The following is a 25,082-nucleotide window of genomic DNA, read 5'->3' as shown; positions in this document are numbered from 1 at the left end:
TCTCCCCACAGTGCCCTGCTCCACACACAGGAACAACTTCTCTTCTGCTCAGCAGGAGCAACTTCAGCTCCTGCTCTTCTTATTGCAGTACAGTCAAAAATAATGGAAGAAACCCATACCCCTTAATTTCCTTTTAAGTTGTGATAAGGAAAGAAATAGATATTATTTATTATAGTATTATTTATTTATTATTTATATTTTCTACAGAAATACATATGTATATATGCATACAGAAATATATACATATATATATATATATAACACCTTTTTCTATTTATCTGCCCTTTTACTGTCTTGTTTGGTTGATTAGTGTTTGACCATAACCAGGATTGTTAATAAGTGACATTAATTTTAAGTAATTACATTTATTCTAAGATATAACTTGACATTGTTAACATTATTGATTACACCTGTGTCTCTATGAAGTATGTAACAGGAAAAATACACATTCTCTTCCTATGGTTCAAAAAGCTGAGGAGAACCAACCCTTCTCTGTCATATCCACATGAAAAGCTCTTTGGAAAAAAAAGCAGTCTTTCTCATGTTGAAATGTGTTGTTAAATACCAAGAGCTACTTAAATACCAAGAGCTACTAAAACAATTTTAAGATGCTGATACAGCTTCCTAATCAGGAAGTTACCACCATTTTATATGTCAAAATACTACATTTCAAGGAAATAGTCACTATTTAGTAACTCTCTGCATCTGCTGTAGAATTAATATTTAGATTTCTTTTAAGCAAAGACCAGATACAAAATTTAGCTCCTTTAGTGTCACTTGTTTTACCATAGCTTTTAAACATTTTCATTTTATGCATAAACCAGTTTTAAAATACTCTGTAAACTTTTACAGATATTAATGTACTCAAAATAGAAATTAGTCAGTGAAGCAAGAATGGGTATAGTCATTAAAAAAAAAATTCTGTGTCTCTACAACATAATTTGCTTTCTTTCAAAATAAAATGTATTTACAAATTATAAAATACTTGCCCAGTTTACATAATTTAATGTTTTCTTATAACAGCATATAAAGGCTGAAAATGGGATTTTTTTTCTCAATTTTAGTTTTAAAGCAAAATGAACAAAGAATTCCATGCACTTACAAATACATCCAAGTGTGCCAGCCTGCAGACAGTCAGAAAAAAGCAAATTGCAAATGTGACATCTCTGTATAAACAATATTTATTATTGAGTTGAATCCTTAAACTGTTCCATTTAAGCCCTTCAGAGTTAGAGTACAAAAAGGATTTCCCATGACCACTCCAGCTGCCACATTAGTAAAAGCTCTTGAAATAGGAGGAGGAAAACAGCTGGAGCAAGGCCTTCAAATAGTTCAAATGGTTATAGTACCACTAAAAGAATTGATAACTTACTGGAATCAATCAGTCAGCCTGTAAGTATTTTCTCACAGGGATTAAGATATTTGTGAAGACAAAGCAAAAGACCCTGAATATCCTGAATCTGTGCATTATTTCACATTTCTGGTTAATTTTATTGTACTATAATTTCAAGACAGGATGAAATCCTTAATTTTCATTTGGCTTCACATAAAATTTGTGTGCTTCTGACTCCTCCCAATGTCCATTACACCTGCAATAATTTAGTTTTGGTTCTGATTTGATTAGGCATATGTTTCCTAATTACATTCTTGAGAAGAACCAGTAACTGTGGTGAGAGTATCAAAATGTTATTACCTTTAAACTCTGAAGGTGCTGGCAGTACTTTGGCTCTAGAAACCATTTCTAGGGAGTTTGCTACAGGCAATTCAGTAGCATCAGCTGATAAAAAGCTGTTCCTTAACTAGGTATCAAGGCCTGCTTCCAGGAAGTTCCCTTCTGGGAAATGCAAGCTGAAGGCTTGCATTTAGCCTGATAGGTAGCTGCATTTTTCTGTCTATTCAGCTTCAGACCTTGAAAACTCCCTGAAATTCCAGTCCTCCATTTCTAGATCCTGCTGAGAAATTGCTTGTTATTAGTCTGCTTGTACTTCAATGGTGACTTTCAACAAAGAAAGGTGCACTGTGTTAACCTACCAGCTAAAGCACACAAAAAATAGCTTAGATTTATTTTTTTTTCTTGTATCCCATTCTTTTTAAGTGTCATCTCAAAGATGAAAATTAAATTAAAAATAATTAAGAACTAATCCCTTACCTTCTTTATGAAAGGGTTAAAACATAATGGAATTATAGCTCCTTTTCACATCCAACATTATTTTAGGTCAATTTCAAGTGCTGGAAAACAGTACAACTAAATTTTCAGTGAAACTATGCCAAGTTATACCATTTCAGAAACAGCTGAGTTTAGCAATCCTTATTCTATTAAAAAAACCCAAACCCTTTTATTGATGTTTCATATAAATGTAAACATTCAATTGTTTACAAATGTTTTAGAACAAATAAACATTCTTTCCTTTGACAATTAGACAAGTAATTTAACAAGAACTTTTGTAGTAGAATCATTGTAAGAAATCTTGACAAAATCTTAATTAGAACCCTAAGCAGTTTGCAGCCCTTGATTTGTCCAGAATTTGCATCCAGGTAATGTCCAATAAAAATATTCCATTTGAAAACCAAGAGCACCTCTGGACAGACAAATTTTTTGGAGTCTCTGCAGTCCTCTGTGACCTTGAGTGATTTCCTTGAAATCTTGGGCTGTTCTTCAGTTGGGCTGAGGGTCATTTCGAAAATGCATTGCCAAAGGTTCAAAAAACTGGAAGAGAAGTTTAGAGAGCTTTAAGCAGTGGGTTGTTAACCACTGTTAACAACAACTGAGTTAACCAACAAACCCTCATGATTTCTAACTCTCTCAGCAGACTCAAAATAGAACTGCATTACAAGGAAAATCCTCTTAGAATTTGATGCTCATTACCTGGATCATCAAAGCTCCATTTTTAACTATGTATGGCAATGACTGTTCCTCCTAAACTTTATTTCTCCAGTGTTTAAACTAAAAAATGATATAACGACATGCACTACAAGCCTTATAATATCAATATAATGAAGCTAAATGCTTTTCCTGTTCGTTTCTTCCTCTGTTCTTTTTTCTCCCCACCTGACATCATTAGCATCTTTGACTTATGTAAATCTTCTCCAGCCATCCTGATATGTTCTCTGCATCCAAATAACATCCAGGACTCAGCAAATCTGGTCCATTCAGTGACTTTGTATCTTCCTGTGCTCCCAAACATAAAAGCTGGCCTCTGCTTCTTTTTCTGAATTTATCATCAAAATTTTAACATCATCTCCTTATCTAGGTTGATTCACTCCATCATTCCATGCATTATTACATGAGAAACCATAATACAATGTTACATCTAAAAAATAAGATATATAAATTTAGAAATAAGTTGCGTAAGATGTGGTAGTTGGACATGCATAGTGAGTTATATGGCAAAGGTAGTACTTGCAGCTCTTTAAAAGGGGACTGTTTGCACTCTAAATCAAGAAAATTTGAAAATAGACTAAGTGTGCAATTCACCTACCAAGGTCATTGTTATAAATTAGTATTCCACTCAAGGACTCAGGGAGATTTAAAACAGAAAACAAAGTCAAAATATGCTGTATGACAAAATAAAAAGCTAGAATATCTTTTTCCTCATTTACCAGAAAGGTTTGCTCTTCTTTCAAGAACTTTTCTACTTATCTAATTTGGACAAGTGTGTCCTGTTCATTACTGTGGAGAGCTTCTTGTGGATGGCAGATATTACTGTACCCTACAGAAGAACATGAACCATAGAAATGTGCCAATTCCATCACCCATGTATAAATCATGGGAATGCCACATCTTCAAACCTTCCACCTGATTTAATTGATCTTATAGAGAGGGAGTAAGTCCTCTTAGAGTAACTGATTATTATTTTTTTCTTAGTAAATAGCATAGTATAGCTATATACTAGCTATAGTTAGCACCTGTCAGCATTAACTTATAAAACCTGTTGAGAGAAAAAGGGGCTTATCTTAAAAGTATCTTACAGAATTTTCTGTGGTCTAAAAACCAGTATCTGTTATTTTATACATTTTGTAGTCCTTTGGTTATATTAGCTTCTACCAATATACAGTCTAACAAAATGCAGACACAGAACTTCTCTAATTTAGCTTCTTTGTTTTGACCAATACAATTTTTGTTCTGCAATGCTATTGCTGCTCCCCAGTGCAAACCCATTTACACTGAAATATCTTATGTATCAAGTTGCACGGTGAATGACTGCTATTGAATAAGAATGTTTTCCCACTTGTTCCAATGGTGAATTGAACTCTTTATTAAAATATTAAGACCAGAAGATTAATGTTGTCCCCATCCATGCATAAAAAGCATTCAGGAGAACTACTTAATTTTAACTGGATTTTTTTTTTTCATTTTTTTCTTCGGAGAATGGTGCTGTTTTGATTTCAAATATAGAAAAATATTAATCTTGCAATGAAAGTTTGCTACTAAGCTTCCTGGTTTGCAAAGCTTGAATTGATGCAGTAGGTATAGAAGTATAAATACAGAGTTCAGTCTAAGATACTTCTGCTGCCTGTCCAATCCTGGCTGCCCTCTCTGTGAGGGTGGTGAGGCCCTAGCACAGTTTACTCAGAGAAGCTGTGGATGCTCCACCCCTGGAAGTTTTCAGGATCAGATTGTATTGGACTTGGAGCAACCTGGTCTAGTGGAAAGTGTCCCTGCCGTGGCAGGAGTGTGGAATTCTATGATCTTCAAGATCCCCTCCAATCCAAACCAGTCTATGATGATAACATTCAAATGTTTTAAGGTGTACATTTTATTAAAAACACCTTCTTCTTTATACAAACTTCAAATAAAAAACGTCTGTGTAATTTACATACTCTTAGTTTACATGTATAGTAAAGGTGATTAACCTGAAAATTATTAAATGAAAGGGGAAGAAAAAGTTATCCAAGGAGCACTTTGAAAAGTACTCAGTCCCCAAAGTCCTCATAAATCTTACCAGTTGCAATACACAAAAATGACCTTTTCATTTCTGTAACGTATGGTTCATTATTTAAGCCATAAGAAAATTGCTCAGTATTGTACCAAACTAGTAACAAACAGCTTAGAAAAGAGCTCCTGATTCCATCCAACTCTGTGTCCTTACACTTACAAGGCTTCTCATCCCAGCTGAGGCTCTGAGTCCAGAACATGAAGTAAAAAAACTGTTCTTGCTCTTCCTTCAAAGCCAAAGGAAGAGTCTGGCCAGAAAATAATGATAGGAGTTGAAAATGAAAATGACCTTTGATTCCAGTGCTAACAATCTGCTTTTACAAACAGGTTCATGAAAGGCCTGATTTATTCTCTGTGCACCTCCAAAGAAAGTAAATAGCTCTTCAGTTTAAGCACATGAATTGGTGAATGATGCTCTGCACTCCAAACTGCACTAACAAAAATCCTAGAAAGCTGCACTACAAGAACTGGTGTACTGGAAATTTGTTTATTTCAATTAATCAATTAGATATTTTCCTCTTTCTTTTTTTTTAAAAAAAAGTCCCATGAACTCAAAAAAGTAACTAAAAAAAGCTATTTTATCTCTAATAATGACAAAATGCACTTTTTTAAAATGAATAAGCAGAATAATACTGTAACAACATTAAATCTATTGGGCCTGGGGGAGCCAGAGTTTAAGTTTAGCTGCCCTTGAAGCTCACCATGCTTTGTTCACCTAAATTTTGTATCTCTTCTCTTTGAAATGTAAAGCTTTCATATTTTTAATATATTTTTAAAGCAAAAAGAATCCTGGTTGTTAAAAGTGTCAACTGGTAAAATAACATTTGAATTAGAAACCTAACAGTATATATCACAATTATTATTAGTTATAACTGAGTACACAAATCAGAAACTGATTTTTGATTTTGTGTAATCAAAAATTACACAACTGTTTATATTTTTCATCATTCAAAACACCCCAGCTGTCAATACTGTTCTCTTTTTTAAGTCTTGCTGCAGGGTTTCTGTCATTCTGTAATGCTACTATGTAACATAATTTCTGAGCTTCTGAGCATGTTTGTGAGCTTGCACAGTAGCATTTAAAAATATTTATACTCAGCACTTAGTCCTAGACATTGGAAGTATTTTAAAAGCCTGGTTCTAATGTTATTATTAATATACAATGTTTAGTGCAAATATTTCGTCACTACCAAGGGAAATGGCAAGTATGTTCAAAATATTTCTAGATCCAAAATGTGAATGGTTTAGTGAAATCACTGGAGTCTTGGCAAGGTGAGGAGCTGGCCTCTAAACAGAAGTTGTTATGATCACACATGAGCATTTTCAATACCTCCCTTCTCTGACTGAGATAACTAATTTGCACACATAGTCAATATTTTAACAGCAGGATCAGTAACTCTGGCACAAATGCTAAATTTAGCACTGGGCAGGGTTGGAATGGCCAGGAGTTGGCAGCTGTGACCTCTTGAGAGACATCTGCAGGAACATTTGTAAGAGACAATGTCTCCTACCTTCCTGCCCTCACAATTCCACAGAAGCTGCTTGGCAGCACGCTCCATCTCTGAGAGACAGCGTTTTCCAGATCATCCTGGTACCAGAAATGAGGGTCTGGTGGAGCAGCAGCCTTCTAGCAGAGGTAAGGTGCCACCAATCAGCTGATCAGCACTGTCTTGTTTCCTCGGAATTGCAACATCTCTTGGCTGCCCACAAGATTTCCCTCAGCCTGCTTTACCTTTCATCTAGGAAATAAAGGTAGAGCCTGATCCCCATTCATACCAGATTTCCAGCCTCTGTTTTTATTGACGTAGGGACTTTGTGCATTTGGTGCTATCTAAATACCATCATTATCTCTCTAGCTGTCCTAAATAAACCAAATGTACCAATCATATTGACTGCAATGTACAGTGAGATCCAAAACTCTATAGCAACAAGGCAAATGAATATATTTTTTACCAAGGAAATAGGACACCATTAACTTTATTTAGACAAAAAAGGGGGAAAAATAGAGATTTAAAGTGTTAAAGACTTACAAGTTTAATGACTGATTACTGACTGATTATTCTAGACATGCTCAATTTGCAGGGCACTCTTCTGGACCTCATGGATAGCTAAAGAAGTAATCACCCTCTGCCTGATTCCAACCAACTTAAGCAAAGATTTTTCAGCTTTATCTGCATAAAACAGTATAGTTATATGAAAAAAACAGGAAAATGTATTGGAATGTACAAAACTAGGGACACTTGATTCACAAACTTTATACTGCAGTTATTAATCCTTTATAACAAACTTTTTGGGGAGACTTATAGTACTAGCTCACTGAGAAAACCTTAGGATATTAAAGTTACCTCTTTCACTTCTTTGCTTCAACTGATATTTCTACCATTTCTTGTAACAGGTTAGGAAATAGAAGATTTAAGATCAGTTAGTTTGCTAAGAATGACATCCTATGCTGTCTTACAGAGCATTTTCTGCTCAGTGCAGCATGGTTTGGAGAGAAGTGTTTACATTTCCCCTCCTCAAACAGCCTTTCTGGATTGTACAGAGTGCTACAGCTGATTTTTTCCAGAAAGCATTCAAACAAATGTATTACTCAGAAAGGACTGATGAACTGAGTTGCAACAGTAAATGAACAATTGAAATAATGCTGGCCAAGTAAACATTACATATTATAGATGAGTATTCAGAAAATTTACTACTCACCTCCATAGTGTCTTTTGAAAGATAAACAACCCAGTACACCAGGTTGAATCCTGCAAATGCCACTGGGAAGAGGATCCTGGAATACTGGTCTATTTTACTTGCACCTCCAATAGCTGGGGGTTGTGGTGGGGCTGGTGGAGGAACAGACAGTGGCTGACACTGGGATGCAGTATTTGATATTATGCTGGGCTCAGGAGACTGCTCTGCCTGAGATGCTATGGAGTTTACTCGCTTCTTCAGGTTAGAGTTGGAGTCAGAATGCTGTGAAAGAAAAAAGAACAGGAAAAAAAGCTGATATTTGGATACAGTCTTAGGTTTTGTGATCTTTAGACTTCTTTCCACCTCTTAACTTAACTTTCTGATTTTATTGTTTATTCTCTGCTATAGTGCAATCTCAGAAAATCACAAAAATAATGCATCTGTACAGAAGGTTATATATCTTTATGACCTAAAGCTTTGTTGTAAAGCCATGAGAGAATATGTGCTTTTCATATTTTTAACATTGTATTAAGTGGAAGCTCCAAGAGAGAAAAAGAAAAAATAGAGCTAAAAGGAATAGAAGGTAATGGTGTATCTAAATTGCAGTAGGTTGGTATGATTGAAGTTTGTGTAGATATGGATCAAGATTCAACAAAACATCAATACAGGCTGGCTCAGGTGCAGTCTTCCCTGGCTGAATGCATTGATGAGCTTGGTAAACACTGAATGGAGTCAAACAGCCATGCAAGAACTAGAAAACTGCTGCACAAAAGGCAATGGACTAACTTTACAGCTGCTGAAGACATGAATGCTAAATTGTCCTATTGTTTTTTCTAGGATAAAATTTCATTTTTAAATATATCTCATAATTCCCACAGCACTTTCATGCATACAGCTGAAGACAAATATACTTAACTGTAATGGGACTATTTTTATTTTCATTTATGGTGAAATGAAACCAAATTACTCCCATATTTTGTGCAGTATTTGCAGCCAGATCCAATTACTCTTCAGAAAGCTGAATTAAAACTCTTATGAAAATTCAGCCAGAACTCAGGGACATGTAGAGTTTACCTCTTAGTTACTAGGCTAACATGTATATTCATTTTGTACATCTCTTTTATTTGGGGCCACATTGCCATTATTTTACTTTCACAAGAGTAGAAGTTAATAGAGTTCTTTTCTCCAGAAATGACTTAGGAATAGGATCTGCCAGAGGCTCTAAGCCTGCTCTAATGGATATCGATTATCCACTTTCACAGTAGTGTCAAATAGGAGGAAATATTCAAAAACCTTGCAGCTACTGCCATATCCCAGGATGACCATTAGTGGATGCATAGCAGCAGCTACAAGATTCATCTGATGGCTGAGAAAATACAGAAGGATGCTGAGAGTGACTTTGTTGTTTGTTTTGAGATGAAGTGCTGTCATGTTCTGTTAATATGGAGCTTAAGACTAAAACTTTGTCCATAAAACTCATTTCCCAGATTATTGATGAAAAATCTTGTGCACAAAATCACACAATATACACAGATGTTCTTGGATTTGAATACAAAGCTTTTTTGGTCAGCAGAACAAGATGACCAATTGACTGAAGCAGATGAGGGAAGTCTTGGACGATGTAAGTAAATTGCAACATAACAGCACATAGATCTATAGTAAAATGGGAGACTAACATTGGAAAGATTTTAAGATAGAAAAATTCTATTAAATAGGCAATTTCCAAAGTCATTCATTGGGAGTGATTTAAATGTAGTGTCCTGTCAGCATTTTTGGGATTTATCTTGCAGGACTTCTAAGCATGGGAACAGATTTTAGCCAATCAGATTTAGTGACTGAATCACTAAAAGGAAAGGAAGCATCTTCTGCTATACATGGCCCATTCTTCTTGGGCCATAATTTCTTTATAACAGACACAACAGACATACCTAGCACAACTGGTATCACCTAACTTAAAATAGTTGTAACAGGAATTATCCTTACAGAAGTCACTGTTACTGTCCAAGAATCAGAACAAGTGACATTTCTACAACAGCATGCCAAGTTCTGTTCATGAATGAATGGACTGATATCCAATTAAAATTAGGGTGAGATGGATTCCTCACAGCTGATTTTAGTCTAAATAAAAGGTGAAGAGAATATCATCTACTTCCAAAGGGAAACAGCACTTTTTCTGTATGTGTTTCCTTTACCTATTGCCCTTTTTCTTCCCCTAAAACCACTCATTACTTTCAATTTGCCCTCTATACATTGTATGACTGGTGTCATGTTCTGAATGGGTATTAAACAGCATTCCTGCTCTGTGCCTATCTGGAACACAGATGTTTAGTTTTGTATTTTCCAGTAACACAGCAATCAACAGACAGATTTAAATGGAGGATGATCTACAGATGTGTCATAGAAACAGAAAGAGGGTTATCCATGTCCACTTGCGCTAATCATAATAATCTATAAACAGACTGGCTGGCTGAGCCTGCCTTCCTGCTTTCACTCAGGCTGTGTTCTACTTTGCCTGCATGCCCTGCTTTGAACAGAACTGTGCAAGCTATAAGGTATCTTGTTTTTCAATTTACTGTGGAATAATGACCTTTTGTGGGCACTATGTGGTTCCTAAAAATAAAAATGTTAAGGTGAATCTTAGCCCTTTTTATCTACAATATTCTGGTACAAGGTAGGTCAAATTCTATTCTGGATTATTCAAGCATCAATCAGGAATTACAGTGCTGAGGTGACAAAGTTAATAGTAAGTGGAAAAGATGTAGTGTATGGTCTTTGGATGACATTTAGTACTGAATACATTTAGAACGTGGAGGTAGTAAAACCTCTGTGATAATCTGAATAGGCACTTGTAAAAGTGTAATCCTAGTCATTATTTTATTTATATTTATTAAATCTCATTCCTATAGAAGGAAGATTGCTAAAGTATGAGGATTATCTCAATTTGATTTCATCTCAAGAAAAACCCTGACTAAATTATTTACACTCTCTTTAACAGTCCTGTGTCCCCATAACAGCGAACTCAGGGTTAAGTCTATTTTCTTCTAAATCCCTACTCAGGATATGGAAATCTAAGTCCAAATTTATCTCAGATGTGTAATGAGGATGTTTCTCAGCATGGGAGTTGTTTATAGACCAGACTGCTGCCCCAGAACCACAACTCATATTTTTCATTGGAATTCACTGATAAACCAAAAAGGGGAGGCAGTGAGGAGACCATATAATTTCTTACTACAGTTGTTCTGAACACTTACTCTTAACATAAAATGCAGCTACAGTAATTTGTCCATTATATGTAGATTTAACTTCTTCTTTTGACAAAGATTACATACAATAACATCATGAAATGTTAACAAAAGACAGAGAGAAAATGGAAATGAATAGCCTATTTTGCATAGCTCACAAAGCCAATCACTCAAGTAAGGACTGTTCTACAAGTAGCAAGAACAAGAAGCCTGAGGCATGGCACACTGTGTCGTAAGGAAATAATGGATTTTCTTAAGTTACTGAACCTTGATTCAGAGAAGTGCTCTTTCACTCATCTGGAATGTTGGTCCCATCAGGCAATTAAACTTGCAACTCTGTATGAGTAGGCAGTGACACAGAACAGATTGCCAGTTCGTTGTTTAATGTGAGACACCATCACTCTGGGCTAGACAAACACTGGTATGTAGACAGCCTGTAAGGTATAGTCTGACTTCTTATTAAGCTTTTGCAGCCAAGCTATCTCATCCCCTGGAAAGCTCACAAAGCACTCTCATCCTGTGTATAAAGCTCTGCTCTCTCACAATTCTCCTTAGTAACATTAGAATTTGCTTATACTCAGAATATCTCAGGAGGCTCTCACCAAATTTCTTGCCTTCCAAATCTGAAAATATACAGCACACATAACCTTGGAGTAAACAGGATTCTTTGTCTGCTCTTTCTTAGGCTTTCCTGCATGCTAACTGTGATTTATGAATGCACTTTGTTCTTATGTTTCTTTCCCTCAAGAGATTTCTGTAATTCATATTTGTAGAATTCTCTTCTCTGTTGCTTTGTACTGCAAATGCATATTCTCACTATCAGTTTATAAGTAATTCTTATATATGCAACCCAGATAGTGGCTAACTTTAAACAAATTAATATCTCTATGTCCTTCCTTATCTCTCTTCTACTCACATCTCCTTTTCCTGCTAGCAATGCTGTAAAAAGAGGTTCATGAGAATAAACTCTAAAAGTTTAGGTAAAAATAATGTGTTGTTTCTTCTTTTCTTCATAGTTTTTTTTTTGTTTAAAGACACTGGACTTTCCTAAAACACACACAGAAACCAACCTGGAACCAGAACTTAGCGTCTGTAAAAGGCAGAATGCCTAACTGAATATGTAACATTTTTTGCTTCTGCTTATTAGTAGATACAGTTTGAGTAATTTCAGCCATCACAGACATAACAGCACATGATAGTGACTTATCTCCAAAATGGGGGTGTTAAAGATGGTTTAGCCCCTACATCCACCAGGGTGATCTGTGAAAACTCTCCTCAGCTATTGAATAATCCATATGCATCCCTTTCCAGCAGGCAAATTCATTACAGTATGTATCATCTTTTGGCCATGTACTAAGGAACCTCATACAATACAGTTCTGTGCAGTTTCAGTATCCCTCTATGGCAGAGATTCATTATAAACCCTAATTTGAACACTTCTTTGAATGTCTCATCTGTGGGATCTGATTAAAAAAAATGTCTATTACAAATAATGTGTATTGTTTATAGATATAAAGAGTGTCCTGCATAATCAAAAGCTGAATATAGTTTAGAAGTTATTAATAGGCCTAGTTTTATGCATCTCTTTAGAAATTTTAAGTTACCTTTGCTAGAAACACTGAGGAAAAACATGAAGACTTTTTTTCATAATTTTCTACCCTAGTAAAAGGGTTAAATCACTTAGGTTAAATTACTCACTTGGAGCACGGTAAAACCATGTTCAAATTCTTTCTTAACCTCCAGGAACTGAAATTTACTTCTCTCAGAATATAGCCTAAACACCAGGTGACGGTGAATAAGGGGAAAGAGGCTGTTACCTTATTACTTCAGAGCTGTTTTATTTTGCATGGAAAAATCTAAAGATCTATATAGTCAGGAAGCATAACTGAAAACTACCCAATGCCCATTGTATTAAAATTGCTGTCATATAAACCAGATATGCAGTAAGGAGAGCAGAGACTGGAACCCTGGTCATTCTCTTTTCAATGGGAATGTGCTATGGCAGAGTTTCTTCCTAATGTTTGTTATTTGTAGCATGCCAGAAAGAACATATAATTGGCACAGAGCCTCTCTGCTGTCAAAATACATTTTTACATTAAACAGATTTAAATTTTCAAAGCCACATTTGGCTCTTAAATCTGTCAGTGTCTGTCCATATGTTTTTTCCCTATAATTAAATTTACCTTATTTTGTTCTCACTACCCTCCTGCAAAAAAAGTACTGGGATTAGGCCTCAATGTTCTCAGTAAAGATTTTAAAGCATGTAGCTGTTTCTAGGATGATACCTAAAGGGTGGCTGATGATCCAGATACAAGTACTCCGTTATACCAGGATACTCATTAAATATACCCAATACATTCCAACATAATTATAGGAAACTAAATCCTCTATACCAGTGACATACGGCGGCTCTGCAGCTGGCCAGGGTTGTAAAAGTGAATAAGAATCCTTTCTGTTTTGAAACACAAGACTGGAGGGAGAAGGAAGCTCTCCCAGTGGTATTTCACTGCTCTGTGCTGATTTCTGTTAAAACATGAGGTCTTTTAGAACATAACCATAATCAAGCTGTTACAGAGCAGTAAACTTGTCTTTTACATGTAGCCTCTCACATGGAAAGGATGTCTTTTGACCCATGGGGTTACTCCCTGACTATCCCACACAGCATTATTGCAAATGTTGTGCTCCATACACTATCAGCAATTCCCTTCCCCTGCAACTTCCAGGACTTGGATCTTCCTAGGAAAAGAAAGCTTTCAAGAGGAAACAATGCAACTGATATCGAAAATACACATTTGAAATGTATTTAAAAGCTGAATGCCATCATGGTTGTATATGTGTAAGTATAAGATGTTTGGTTTTGACGTGCTAAAACCAGCTTGGCCACCACAGGAGTAAGAACAGGTTTGTGTCAGAGTCCAGATGAATACTCAGCTTGTTGCCATCGTGTTCTGCAGTGGAACACCCATAGTTTTGTATTTCACACAGGGATTGCCTGCAGCTGATGAAGAGAGCAAGCCAAATCCTGCCCTCAGTTACCTGAGGTAAACAGAGAGGCTTTCCTGGAGTCAGCCCAGGCCTGCTGATCTCTCATCTCCCTGCTGAGCACATGGTCACAGCCTCATCTCTCTTACTGAATCCACTACAGTTCAGTGGCTGCAGTATTTTCTCCTACTTTCATTCTACAGTAGAGCAGAATTTAATCTTCTGACATATTTATTTTCTGAGAATACAGTGGTTTTGGCTATATTATAAAAACCTGCTTCAGAGAATTTAGTTTATTTGAATAAAGCAAAATTTTAAATAAAATTAACTAAATTGAAGAGGAAAGAAGGTTGCTTTATAATATTTTAAATTTGTTTTTTTTTTCAAGAAACATTTAATCTAGAATTAAAAAAAAAAAAGAAAGAATATATTCTGTAGATATGTTTATCTTGATTTTAGGCCCTTAATCACACAGGAAAAGTTTCTAACTGGCTGTTTTGGAACTCTTTTCTATTTTTTTTTATACCTAACCCGTTTATGCCAAACTCCCTGGGCTTCTCTCATACGGTACTGGGTCTACTTCTCATTCAAAAAGTACTAGTTCAGACATCCTAAGGTTATTCCCATCATGATTTCCTTAATCCTCTCTTCAGGCAAGTTAAAATAATAGATCATTAAAAACACGTAGTCTGTGTGTTATTCTTAGTGTCAGTGCTGGTAGCAGAGTTCCGCTGGCGTTTGTACAGCCATAAAAATTCTGAAGTGCATTTGACTTAGTTTTACAAATGGACTCTCTGAAACCAAGTAAACCTTTAAGCCCTCATGTAAAAATATCAGCTGACTTCTAAAAATGCAAAAGATAGCATTTTTGACACAGTTTTCTACCTAATATATATAGGTATATGTATACACCTATACATATACATATATATATACCTATACCTAAAATTATCACAACTTTTATGCACTGAAAAATCACACATAAAAATATTACAATCACAAAATAGATGGAAAATTTTACTATGCTAACTAAAAGAGTAAAAATAAATTAAAAAGAAAAAAAGCCATAGATTAGAAAAGAAAAGGCACCAAAGTACACTGTATGGAGAAGAAAAAATGTTTTTAAAATCAAATAAAGCAGACTTCTAAAAATAATGTGTAAGATATGGATTCTCTTAAGCTTTTATTTCTAGTGACTTGGAAGTTTTAGAAGAGAGGCAGAGAAAATGAGGAGAAGAGACAAAAAGAACAGAAAAGTAGGATAAATTATCAGAGGTAAAGAATAAGAATTGGGCACTGTTAGCAATAAAAAAAAAAAAAAATCCAGAAGGAAAAGAGTTGCAAGGATTTAGAGGCAAACAACTGGAACAAGTTGGGGAATACAGGGAAACAAAGAGTAAATTGGGAATTCAGGAAGGACCTCCTAAACCTACATTAAGAAAGAAACTGAGTATGCTGTGTGCCTTACTGAAAAATAACTGCCGTAGGTCCAGTAATGTAGCTATAGAAGCACAAGGCTCAGTGAGAATGACAGTCCTGAGGAAATGGTCATACATTCATGCAATCAGCCTGTGTGTGATTTGTCTAATTTAAATTAGACACTTCAGGTCTGTTTCATATGAAATTATATCACTGACTGCATTATATCTATTGATGTGACAACGTACGAAAGTTCCTTCCCCCTTATCTCTACCAAAGAAAAAAAAGGAAAGAGGAATGAAAAAAGAAAAGCTTCTTAAAATCTGTTATCCTATAATCACCCCTTTTTCCCAGAATGCCCTTCTGGAAGGGAATCTTTTAGATCCAATAGCTAATTCTTCTAGAAGCCTTTTTTACTACATCATCTTGCCTTCAATTTTAAGTACCCTTCATTTTTAAGATCTCACTGAGTTTGATCTTTCTGTTACTGCAGTTCTCCTGGGAGAAAAAAAGTGGTGGACGTACAAGGCTTCAAAATGATTGTCTTGCTTTGAGCAAGATCAGGTCTGTAGAATTTTGTGGACATTGAGGGCTGCTTTAGAGACCGAGTTTACTTTAGGACCTGAATGTTATGGGATTTAACATTCTTCTAAATCTGTATGCTGTCAGCTAGATGTCAATAATTTTCTTGAGCAGATTGGTGCAGGGGGCTTCCTAGATATGTATTTTATTCCTTGATGCCTTTTTTTTTTTTTTTCTGGATTTTACTTGGAAATAATAACAAGCTAATATTTACAAAACAGGAGGAAGTGTCTTCAGTTTGCTCTTTGTTTATTTATGGCTGAAGACCTTGATAAGAAATTTGAGTCTTTTAACTTCTTTATCTTTTATTCATTTGTTCAACAGAAATTTTATATTTGGTGCTTAGCTTGTTCTGTTGTGATTCATAGACCATGTATATCTGGAGGAGCCCTATCTTCAGGAACAAGTTCTTAGCTTATCTGGGCAGAAGCAGAAGATTATTTTTTGGAACAGTTGCTTTCCTGAGACTGGGAATGTGAGGGAGGTGACAGCAGTGGCTGTGAATGCACCAGCAGGACATGCAGAGTCAGTCTAACTGTTTTCCTAGTGCTCAGCAGGAACTTCATAAAAACAAAAGTAGCAATTTTTTGTTTTTTTCTTTCTAGTAAACCTTATGATTAACTCAAAGTTGAATAAGGAGGTGTGTGAAAGACAGGTCTAAGCCATCGTTCCTCTTCAAGATGTAGTAGCTATCAATATTTTCTTCATGCTATATTAAACCAGGTGAACTTTTTTGGTTTTTTTCTGATAGCTTGTCTTCCAAAAGAGTCAGAAAAAACTTATCAATTATGATTTTAATAGTTTGAAAGTACTTAAATGTTGTAACTTTAACTGCTATTTATCAGCAAATGTGGAAAAATTACTATATGGTGGGTAAGGTGTTGCCTTGATATGGGCATCTCTTAGATTGACTCCCTTACTCAATTATAGATTCAGAGGTTTTCCAAAATGTCATTCAAATCCTGTTATTTCTCTAAAAGTGGAAATCATGGTGATAGTAAAACTGATTTTGAAACAAGAAGGCCATAGTGATATATATACATTAACATATGTTGTCAGACAGTATTCATGATTTAGCATGAGATTTACAGAGTAAAATTTGCAAGCAATTCTGACAGGTTTTTTGATACTGGAATGACTTCCTGTCTTTCACGTGTACTAAAACCTATCCTTCATTTATGGCTTTTTTTTTCTCAAGCTTACACCAACATGGATTTCATAAAGGTAACAGATGCAAACTTTATGTAAAGGCTAATTACCCATCTTCCAGATGACTCTTTTATGGTCTGTACCCTTGTACTACAGTGATTCCATAATCATCTGGCCAATGCACATGTTCATTCCATTGTACACTGTCCCACAAATTCTGCAGACTTACTGGGAACCACAGCTGCCTTACCACACTGCCTACAGCATTGCTCAAGAGAAGTACCAAGGACAACAGTTGAATGGCTTTCCTTAAATATCTTGCCAAATAAACACCTCTCCAGAAAATCATATTGCAAATTTAAATAAACAGTAAAAATAAATGAAGTATTTTCATTTTCTTCAATCAGAACAATGTCTTTTATAAACAGACACAATCTGGTTACGTAATCTGTTTCAGGTTAAGATCACTTTAATATTGTTTTGCATTCACTACTTCATCTGCCTGTTCCTATATGATGCTTATTATCAGAAAAGCAAGCAATTACCGAGACAATCTCGTCCTCTGCCGGTACAGTTGCTGCTGATAGTGCTGCTGCCAGTGCTGCTGCCCTGGCTGCCTTCCTCATCGCTCTCTGAGTCTGGAGATTGGTGAAGTAGTTGACAGCTGCAAACTCAATGAGTGCAGAGAAGACAAAGGCAAAGCACACAGCTATGAACCAATCCATGGCGGTGGCATAGGACACCTTGGGCAGAGAATGGCGAGCACTGATGCTTAAAGTGGTCATCGTGAGAACTGTAGTGATTCCTTGAAAACAAGAAGAGGAAATAGGGGGCATTAAAACTTTGCTTCAGCCCTGCTACTCTTAAATTCATATATTTGAAAAGAAACAAAGCACAACACCCTTTTTGATTTTAGCTGTCATCCTACATCCCAGCTAACCAACAAGACTCGAAGCATTTTGTATCCTTAAATAACTCATGTATATTGGATTCAGCATCTAAAAGGTCTGGAAAAACTTCTTTAATGCATTGAGCAGACTGAAATGCAGGGTAACAACATTCTATGTGGTGCTGCTTCTTAGAACTGTGATAAACATGGCTGTAACAAAATCCAGGCTCAAAATACGAAGGAGATTTTCCTTGTGGGGTTCATAAGTGGAATGTTTGGCAGAAACCTGGATTCACATGTTGTCAGTCCCCAACAGTCATCCTTTCTCCTTTCTCCTGTTGTTGGATAAGGCAGATCATGGCTTACAGAATGCTCACTAAATCAGTCCAATTCTACATTGAAAACAGTCAGAGCACAATCCAAACATTTCAAGTAATAATGCTTTGGTCCCCTGAGCTGCTCTCTTTAATCACTGGATACATTTTTTAAGATTCACTAAGTGTATCTTGATTTGAAAGTGCCTGTAGTTACAAATAGGGAAGGACAGAAAAGCTACTTCTCTAGAGCTGCTTATCTATTTTCACAGAGTAAATCTGGTCATGTAGCTCATGGACCCCATGGTGTTCTTCACATGAATTCATGAATTTATTCTTTCTATGTTGGAGTGTACAGCATTAATAATGTAGGAAATATACTGATTTCCTACTGCTGCCTGATACAAGCAAAAAATGCAAGAACTCAATCATTTACATACAAGCCTCTGTGACTCATATTTACTTAGAGTTCTGCCTGCTAGAATGCAAAAACTGTGGGTATTTAAAGACAGTAAGGTGGAGAATATTCTCTTCTCCTATTTTCTGCTATTGGGAAAGGGTAGGTGGCGAAGTAAAAGATACAATGTCATATTGTAATGGTCATGTTGAGTTGATGAAGCAATATGCTATGAGTGATGCTCAGAGGAAAGGATGCAGTGTCATAGCATATTGCAGCATCCAGAGAGGGTGACATTATTTTCAGTTTCTCTGCAACTCTTTCACATGATGTGACTTGCCAGCTGTCATAGGTTAACTACATCCCAATGTCATTACTTAACATGTTTTAATGAAATACAAATAGGAGATGGTATAGAAAGACGTAGGATCTCTACTTCTCCCAAATCTGCCAGACTCATAATATGAATACAACTATACAGAGATGTATTTCAATTTCAAAGGTCCAGAATGAACCTTTTTGAAATGATGTGTGACTGGATTAGAATCTGTCCATGTGCTAGTTAGTAATAAAATTGATATATTCTGTGTCTGAATAAAAACTTACTGCAGCAGGAATTTAAATTAGAAATAGATATTCTATTCTATTACAGATACAGATAAAAATTCTCTCAGTGTGGAGTGAATATTGATGAAATTCTCTACACTGTGGAAAGCTACTTCATCAAACTGAATACCAAATTACAGTTGGTAAACTGTGTAACTGCTGACTGTTTACCCTTGTCTTTACGCTTTGAACACTTCTTGGTAAATTTTGAAGAATATGTAAAATTGTGCAAACACTGAAATCTGATAACTGGCATCCATTTTGGAGGTAAACAAAGTCCTTAAATTATTTTGTGCTGAAAACTGGTTTAGGCACATTGTTATTTTTCTACTATTAATTTCCTCTTCTCTCAAACTTAGTTTTGGGACTTAAATGTTAAAGTGGAAAATTATAATTCAAGTATTTGCAACATGATGCAATTTAAACCTTCTCCATTTTAAAACTTTTATTTTTCACTAAAAAAGACCTGAAGTCATTTTTAGTCATAAGGAATTTTCACTTTTCCTTAGATTAAGGTATTCAGAATCCATGGGATTTTGAATGAGTCAGGACTAGAAATTCAGACTGCCCTGGCAGAAATACAAATGGAATAAGGATTGAAATATTCTTTTAAAATGCTAACATCACTATTTTCCACAATACAGAAAGGTGTTTATTTTATTCTTTTCATAAAATGCTTTCTCAGGTCCATGTTACTCTTCAGTACAACTCCAAAGAGCTGTTATTGCAGAGTTTGGAGTGTTTATATATGACCAAATCGACTACAGACCTACTTGCACATCTCCTCAAGCATGTACAGTTACCTTCCATGCCCACTGTGTTGCAAATATGTTTTCTCAAAATGTAGAGGATGCAACTCTACAGTCCAGAGATGCAACATGAGGCCAAATCAGGTAGCATCATATCTGGAATATAAACCTCATCTATATGTACGAACCAGGAGACTCAAAGCTTTGAGACTGTTAATTCAAATCACTGGAAAGAAAAAAAAAGGCCCTGCCATGCAGTATGGATACATCTTTCTTATTATAACTTCAGCCTGTGCTAGGGATATTATTCATCTCACTGATTTTTATCCATTTAAAGCTCTTGTTAGTTGTTTAGATTTCTTTGTAGCCAAGGAGAAGAGAGCACTCCAAAATTAGTGTTAGATGAGGTACCTTACATCAGATAATAACTCCATCCCATGTGATTTTTTTAACTTTTAAAGCTTTAACTCATATTGGTTTCACAAGACAATAAATCCACAGGAAAAAAATCTGCTTTAAAAAATGAAGAGGTTGATATTTACTTTGAAATTGTCCCTTCCTGCATACAAAAATATATTGAAAATCATAACAAACAAGTCTGGCTAACCAGAAATTCTGAGTCAAGAATTTTGACCCTCATAGGCAAATTAACTATCATCTGGTTCCACTTTAGTATTTACTTTTGCTGATTGAAACCTACTAGCTGCCTTTGGTAATCCTCCCTGGATTACAGTATCTGATTGATACAATGAATTCAATACAGTGAATGAAATGAATGACAAAAAGGAAAACACAAATACCAGCCACGGTTCTTGCTGGAACAGATTCTTTGTTGATCCAAAACACAACTTGAGACAAGACCACAGTCATGATGCATGGAATGTATGTCTGAATGAGATAGTAGCCTATTTTCCTTTGCAGATGGAAATAGAGCAGCTGGAGTGAATATTCACCTAAAACAAACAAGTAATGAAAAGAATAAAGGAATGGATGAATGAATGAATGAATGAATGAATGAATGATGATAGATGTGATGCTGAGCTGTTGAAAAACCTTAATGCAGCATACCAAAAACTGTCCTGGCTGGAACAGACTCCTTGTTAATCCAGAAAGACACCTGAGAAAGAATGACTGTCATAATGCAAGGAGTGTATATCTGTATCATGAAGTAGCCCATCTTCCTTTGCAAGTGGAAATAAACTGTCATGATTACATATTCACCTGTCAAGAGACAAGTATGTCAGCATTATTTTGGAAACATGTGAGTGAACATTATTGGCTTAAACCAAACATAATATGTTCTGATGAAATCACAGACCTCCTAGTGCATAATAAAAATAAGCTGCTTAAAAAAAGGTAAAGTGACCTTATGGAAACAAAGCAGAATAATATTCATTTTATGTAATGTTTTTACTGGGGTAGAGTGGCGGCAGTAATTTTTAATAATCTCATGAAAAATTCTGTGTTTGATGGGACTGTTTTGAAAAGTTGTCTTTAAAGAGACAATGTTAGAGTCTGTCCAAGGGTTTTACTTTTTAAAATGTCAAAAGATAATTGATTTCATTCAATATGAAAAAAAACAAAACCTGTAATTTATTATCAAGATGTTCCACAACACCAGTAGTTTCCACATGGCTCCATCTTACCTGTGTTAGATTTAATTGTTTCACTAGATACAGTTTGTCCAATGAGGTCATACTGGAGAAGACTGGAAGACTCCTGTGGTACTTCTACTGAATGCAATGGTCCTTTTTTCCAAGTATAAATTATTTCACTTTTTGGATAAGCATCTGAGTAACAGAGGGGAAAATTACCATTACTACTCATTTATTTTATAAGCAATTGAAAAAATAAGTAGAATAATCCCGTTTATAGTTCAAATGCCCACAGAAACATGCATCCTACTCTACTAAGTTCCTAACCTCATTAATGAAAAAATCTTTTATAAAAAACAACAATAAGAGAATGGCTGAGGTGGGACCTGAGAGGAACTAGCTTTTGCTTCTTAATTTGCTATAAAACATAACCATTGATACCCACAGTTCAACTAAATATTTTCAAAATTGATTACCACAGACTACATATTTTCAAAATTACATGTAATACAGTAAATGTAGCAGAAGTTTTATGATTTGTTGAAGGACCAACTTTGACTACCAGAAGTGTAAAAGTAATAAACAATAAAACATGCTTCAACAGTCACCCTTCAGTGAATAAATCCATGTCCATACGAATGGCCTGAGTCTCAGAGAAAAAAGTAGAATTCTAGTAAAAAAATACAACTTAAAATTTCGGCTATGTCACTAATATCTTAGGATATTCTGACCAAATGTGTTACTTGAACAAACTGAAGGAGACAGAAAAACTTACAGCTTCCAAATTTCAGTGGACAAGCATGTCCATCCATTGGGAAGTTCACCAACCGCATAGGACAATCAGCATTAATGGTTAGTCTAGAATACATAGTTGTAGATAATGAAAAAATATGGAATATAGGAAAATGCTGATAGAATCAAAAATACAGGTCAACCAAAAACAGAAGAAAAAGCTCTCACCTCATTGTGTAAAGAATAGTTCCATTCTGCATAATTCTGAAAAGTTTGTTAGGAGTTGTCATATTGTGAGCAATTGATTTTTTTCCATTTCTAAAAAATGTGTCTGGTGTCCAAATTTTACTGACCATTAAATTGTTCAGTCTCAAAATTTCAGTTGGCCCACTAAACTTCAACCTCTCATCAGTCCATGTCTGACGAAAGAAGACATCCATTGTGTATTCCTATGGAAAAGAAATAGGGTTGACTTCTGCATGGGGGTCTGCAGTCCCAAGTGGCTGTGGGGACAATAACTCCATGAGACAACCAACACACGTCAGTAGCATTTCATTTAATGCTTAAACACCCAATCCTATTATCATTAAGTAGTTACTAAAAAAAGTCATTCATTGAAGAATAGTTACAAATGAATCAGTGAACAGAAAATTTGACATGAATAAGGAAATAAGCAACCCTCATTGTACTCTTATAGATAATAATTTAATTCAAAGTGACTGAGGTCTAAGGAAATACAAATGCTTACCTTTCAAAGTGCAAGACCAAACTATCAGTGTTTAATTGCCAGAAATAAAAAGACATGCTCAGTGACTCTTCTGCAGCTTCCTTTGGGTATTCACAAAGGACTGATCTGAGTCACAACACAGTAGGATTATGGTGTCAAGTTAATATTAATTGATGGGACTCTTTTCCAATAATTCTTAGTAATATTTTCACAAGTTTTTATAAAAGGGCTCTCTGCAGAAGTTGCTTAGGAAACAGCTAAACCTGGCCAGGGCAAATTTTGTAAGAATGCAAGGTTATGCCGTCTCTTAGACTGACAAAGAGCAGGGGGAAAACTTTGGTAGTACTTGGAGCCCCCAGCTCTCAGCCTGGAACCTGGACTTCAGGCTGAGGTGAGATGGTGTTAGAGAGTGCACAAGGGCAAAAATAGCAGCCCAAGTCAATATCTAGAAAGAGAGCCGCAATGCCATCCTCACTTCCATGACTTAATATATTCCTGGGGTTACTGCTGTAGTTGCCAGAGTTCACCCAAGTCTGCGGCTGAGTTTGGGGGCACCCAGCATGAGCCGAGGCAGCTGTGCCAGCGATGGCACCATCTCCCTGCCGCTGCTCACTCGGCTGCCTCCTACAAGGCAGCGTTCCGCAAAGCTGTGCTGGGACACGGCTGCTCAACATCTTCTTCGTAAGGTTAAAGAGGCATCACCTATGGCCCTGGCCCTCCCTTGAGACTGTGTGCGTCTAGCCCCGGCTGGCGCGGCCGGGAAATAGCTGTATGCAGCTCTGGCCAAACTGCTCTGCTGGGCCCTAGAGATTGTCAAAGAGATTAAGCCTCGTAATCTGCTTTAATGACGGTCAACTCAGATGCCAACGTAATGAATCCCGGGAAAACAGAGCAAGGGCGGCGAGCGGAGCCCTTACCATCTCCACGTCGGACACCGGCCCGAAACTGGTCACGTAGATGTCGGTCTTGACTTCTGTCACGGCGCCTGCGGGACACGGAGAGGGGCTGGGACAGGAGCGGGGCTGCGGGGCTGCCCTGTTCGAGGGCAAGACCCGGGGGCTGCGGGGCAGGGACAGCTTTGCTGCTTTGCCGCCGCTTTTGGGGCTCCACCGCCTCCCTCCTGTCACGGATGCGGGACGAGCCGCTCCTGCCCGGGGCAGCCGAAGCGCCGCCGATCGCCCTTCCCCACCCGCCGGCTCCCCGAGGGGACGGGGCTCTCCCGATACCTCCAAATCCCGGTCGGAGCCTGTTGTCGTAGCCGTCCAACAACTTGTCGAGGATCCGAGTGATGTTTTCCGAATACAGGTCCGCCCCGTCGCCTTGGTCCCCCAGCGCCGTCCCCAGGCTGCGGGGAGAGGCGAGGCCCCGTCAGTCCCGAGGCCGGAGTCGCGCCTGGCGAGGCCCCGGGCAGCGCGGGGAGGGAAGAGCCCCTCGCCCGCTCCTCCGGGCTGCGGGGAGCCCTCGGGGATCGGCGTGGTGGCGGGGTCTCACTCACCTCACAGCGACACACGTCCAGGCGAGCAGCAGAGCCATGCCGCAGGTGTGTGCGGGGACGCTCAGGTGCCCTCAGACCCGTCAGCTGGAGCCGGTGTCGGTGCTCATCCCTCCCCTGTGCCCGGGGCTCGGCCGGGTGAGGCTCTGGGAGAGCCCGGCTGCCTCAGGCGCGGCCCCGCGGGCCTGGGCCGGCCTCTGGCCGGGCTGGGGACGTGCGGGGTGTCCGCGGCCGTGCGTGTCCCTTGGATCCGCCACCGCCGTTCAGCCTCATCTGACTGTTCCAGGGGGGGAATTAGGGTTTGAAGGGACGATGCGCGGTCGGAGAGCAGTGACAATAATCGAATAAGGCATTAGGGGAGATTAAAAGGAAGAAATCCACTGCTAGTTTTGGCATGGAATTAGCAGGGACCCGTTAGGAAATCTGGAAAAGCTCTGGCATCTTGCTGATAGAGATTATGTTAGAAATGGCCTCAGCTTTTATTATGTTTATGGTTCACATGGAGATTATTATGCAGCTTCTACATCATTAGAACTTTGGCGGGGAGGGGGGGAACCCTACAGTTTACAATTTACGGGGGGTTTTAACCTTT

At 37.3% G+C, this 25,082-nt stretch overlaps 1 protein-coding gene across 1 annotated transcript; it reads right to left on the bottom strand.

Annotated features, from left to right (window-relative positions):
- Window positions 1-2,616: 2,616 nt before the first annotated feature.
- Window positions 2,617-24,531, bottom strand: GABRA6 (gamma-aminobutyric acid type A receptor subunit alpha6). Its single transcript, XM_058848695.1, has 10 exons — window positions 24,494-24,531; window positions 24,225-24,343; window positions 23,916-23,983; window positions 22,500-22,720; window positions 22,315-22,397; window positions 21,591-21,734; window positions 21,013-21,165; window positions 17,535-17,794; window positions 7,637-7,897; window positions 2,617-2,707 (listed from the first exon to the last, which is right to left on the bottom strand). The coding sequence occupies exons 1-10, from the start codon at window positions 24,529-24,531 to the stop codon at window positions 2,657-2,659; spliced, it is 1,398 nt and encodes a 465-aa protein (XP_058704678.1). The 3' UTR covers window positions 2,617-2,656.
- Window positions 24,532-25,082: the final 551 nt, after the last annotated feature.

Source organism: Poecile atricapillus, chromosome 13 (genome assembly GCF_030490865.1).
Source record: "Poecile atricapillus isolate bPoeAtr1 chromosome 13, bPoeAtr1.hap1, whole genome shotgun sequence".
Lineage (NCBI taxonomy): Eukaryota > Metazoa > Chordata > Aves > Passeriformes > Paridae > Poecile > Poecile atricapillus.
Note: the sequence above shows the minus strand (reverse complement) of the source record. Positions and strands in the feature narration are given on the sequence as shown.

Bases quoted from the DNA above. Each gene is read 5' to 3' on its own strand.
- GABRA6 (XM_058848695.1), bottom strand. From the start codon at position 24,531: ATGGCTCTGCTGCTCGCCTGGACGTGTGTCGCTGTGAG. The intron at 21,166-21,590 runs GTAAGATGGAGC...GTCTCTTGACAG, and splicing joins AACAATTAAATCTAACACAG to GTGAATATGTAATCATGACA. The intron at 7,898-17,534 runs GTAATTGCTTGC...TTTCTTTCACAG, and splicing joins CAGAGGACGAGATTGTCTCG to CATTCTGACTCCAACTCTAA.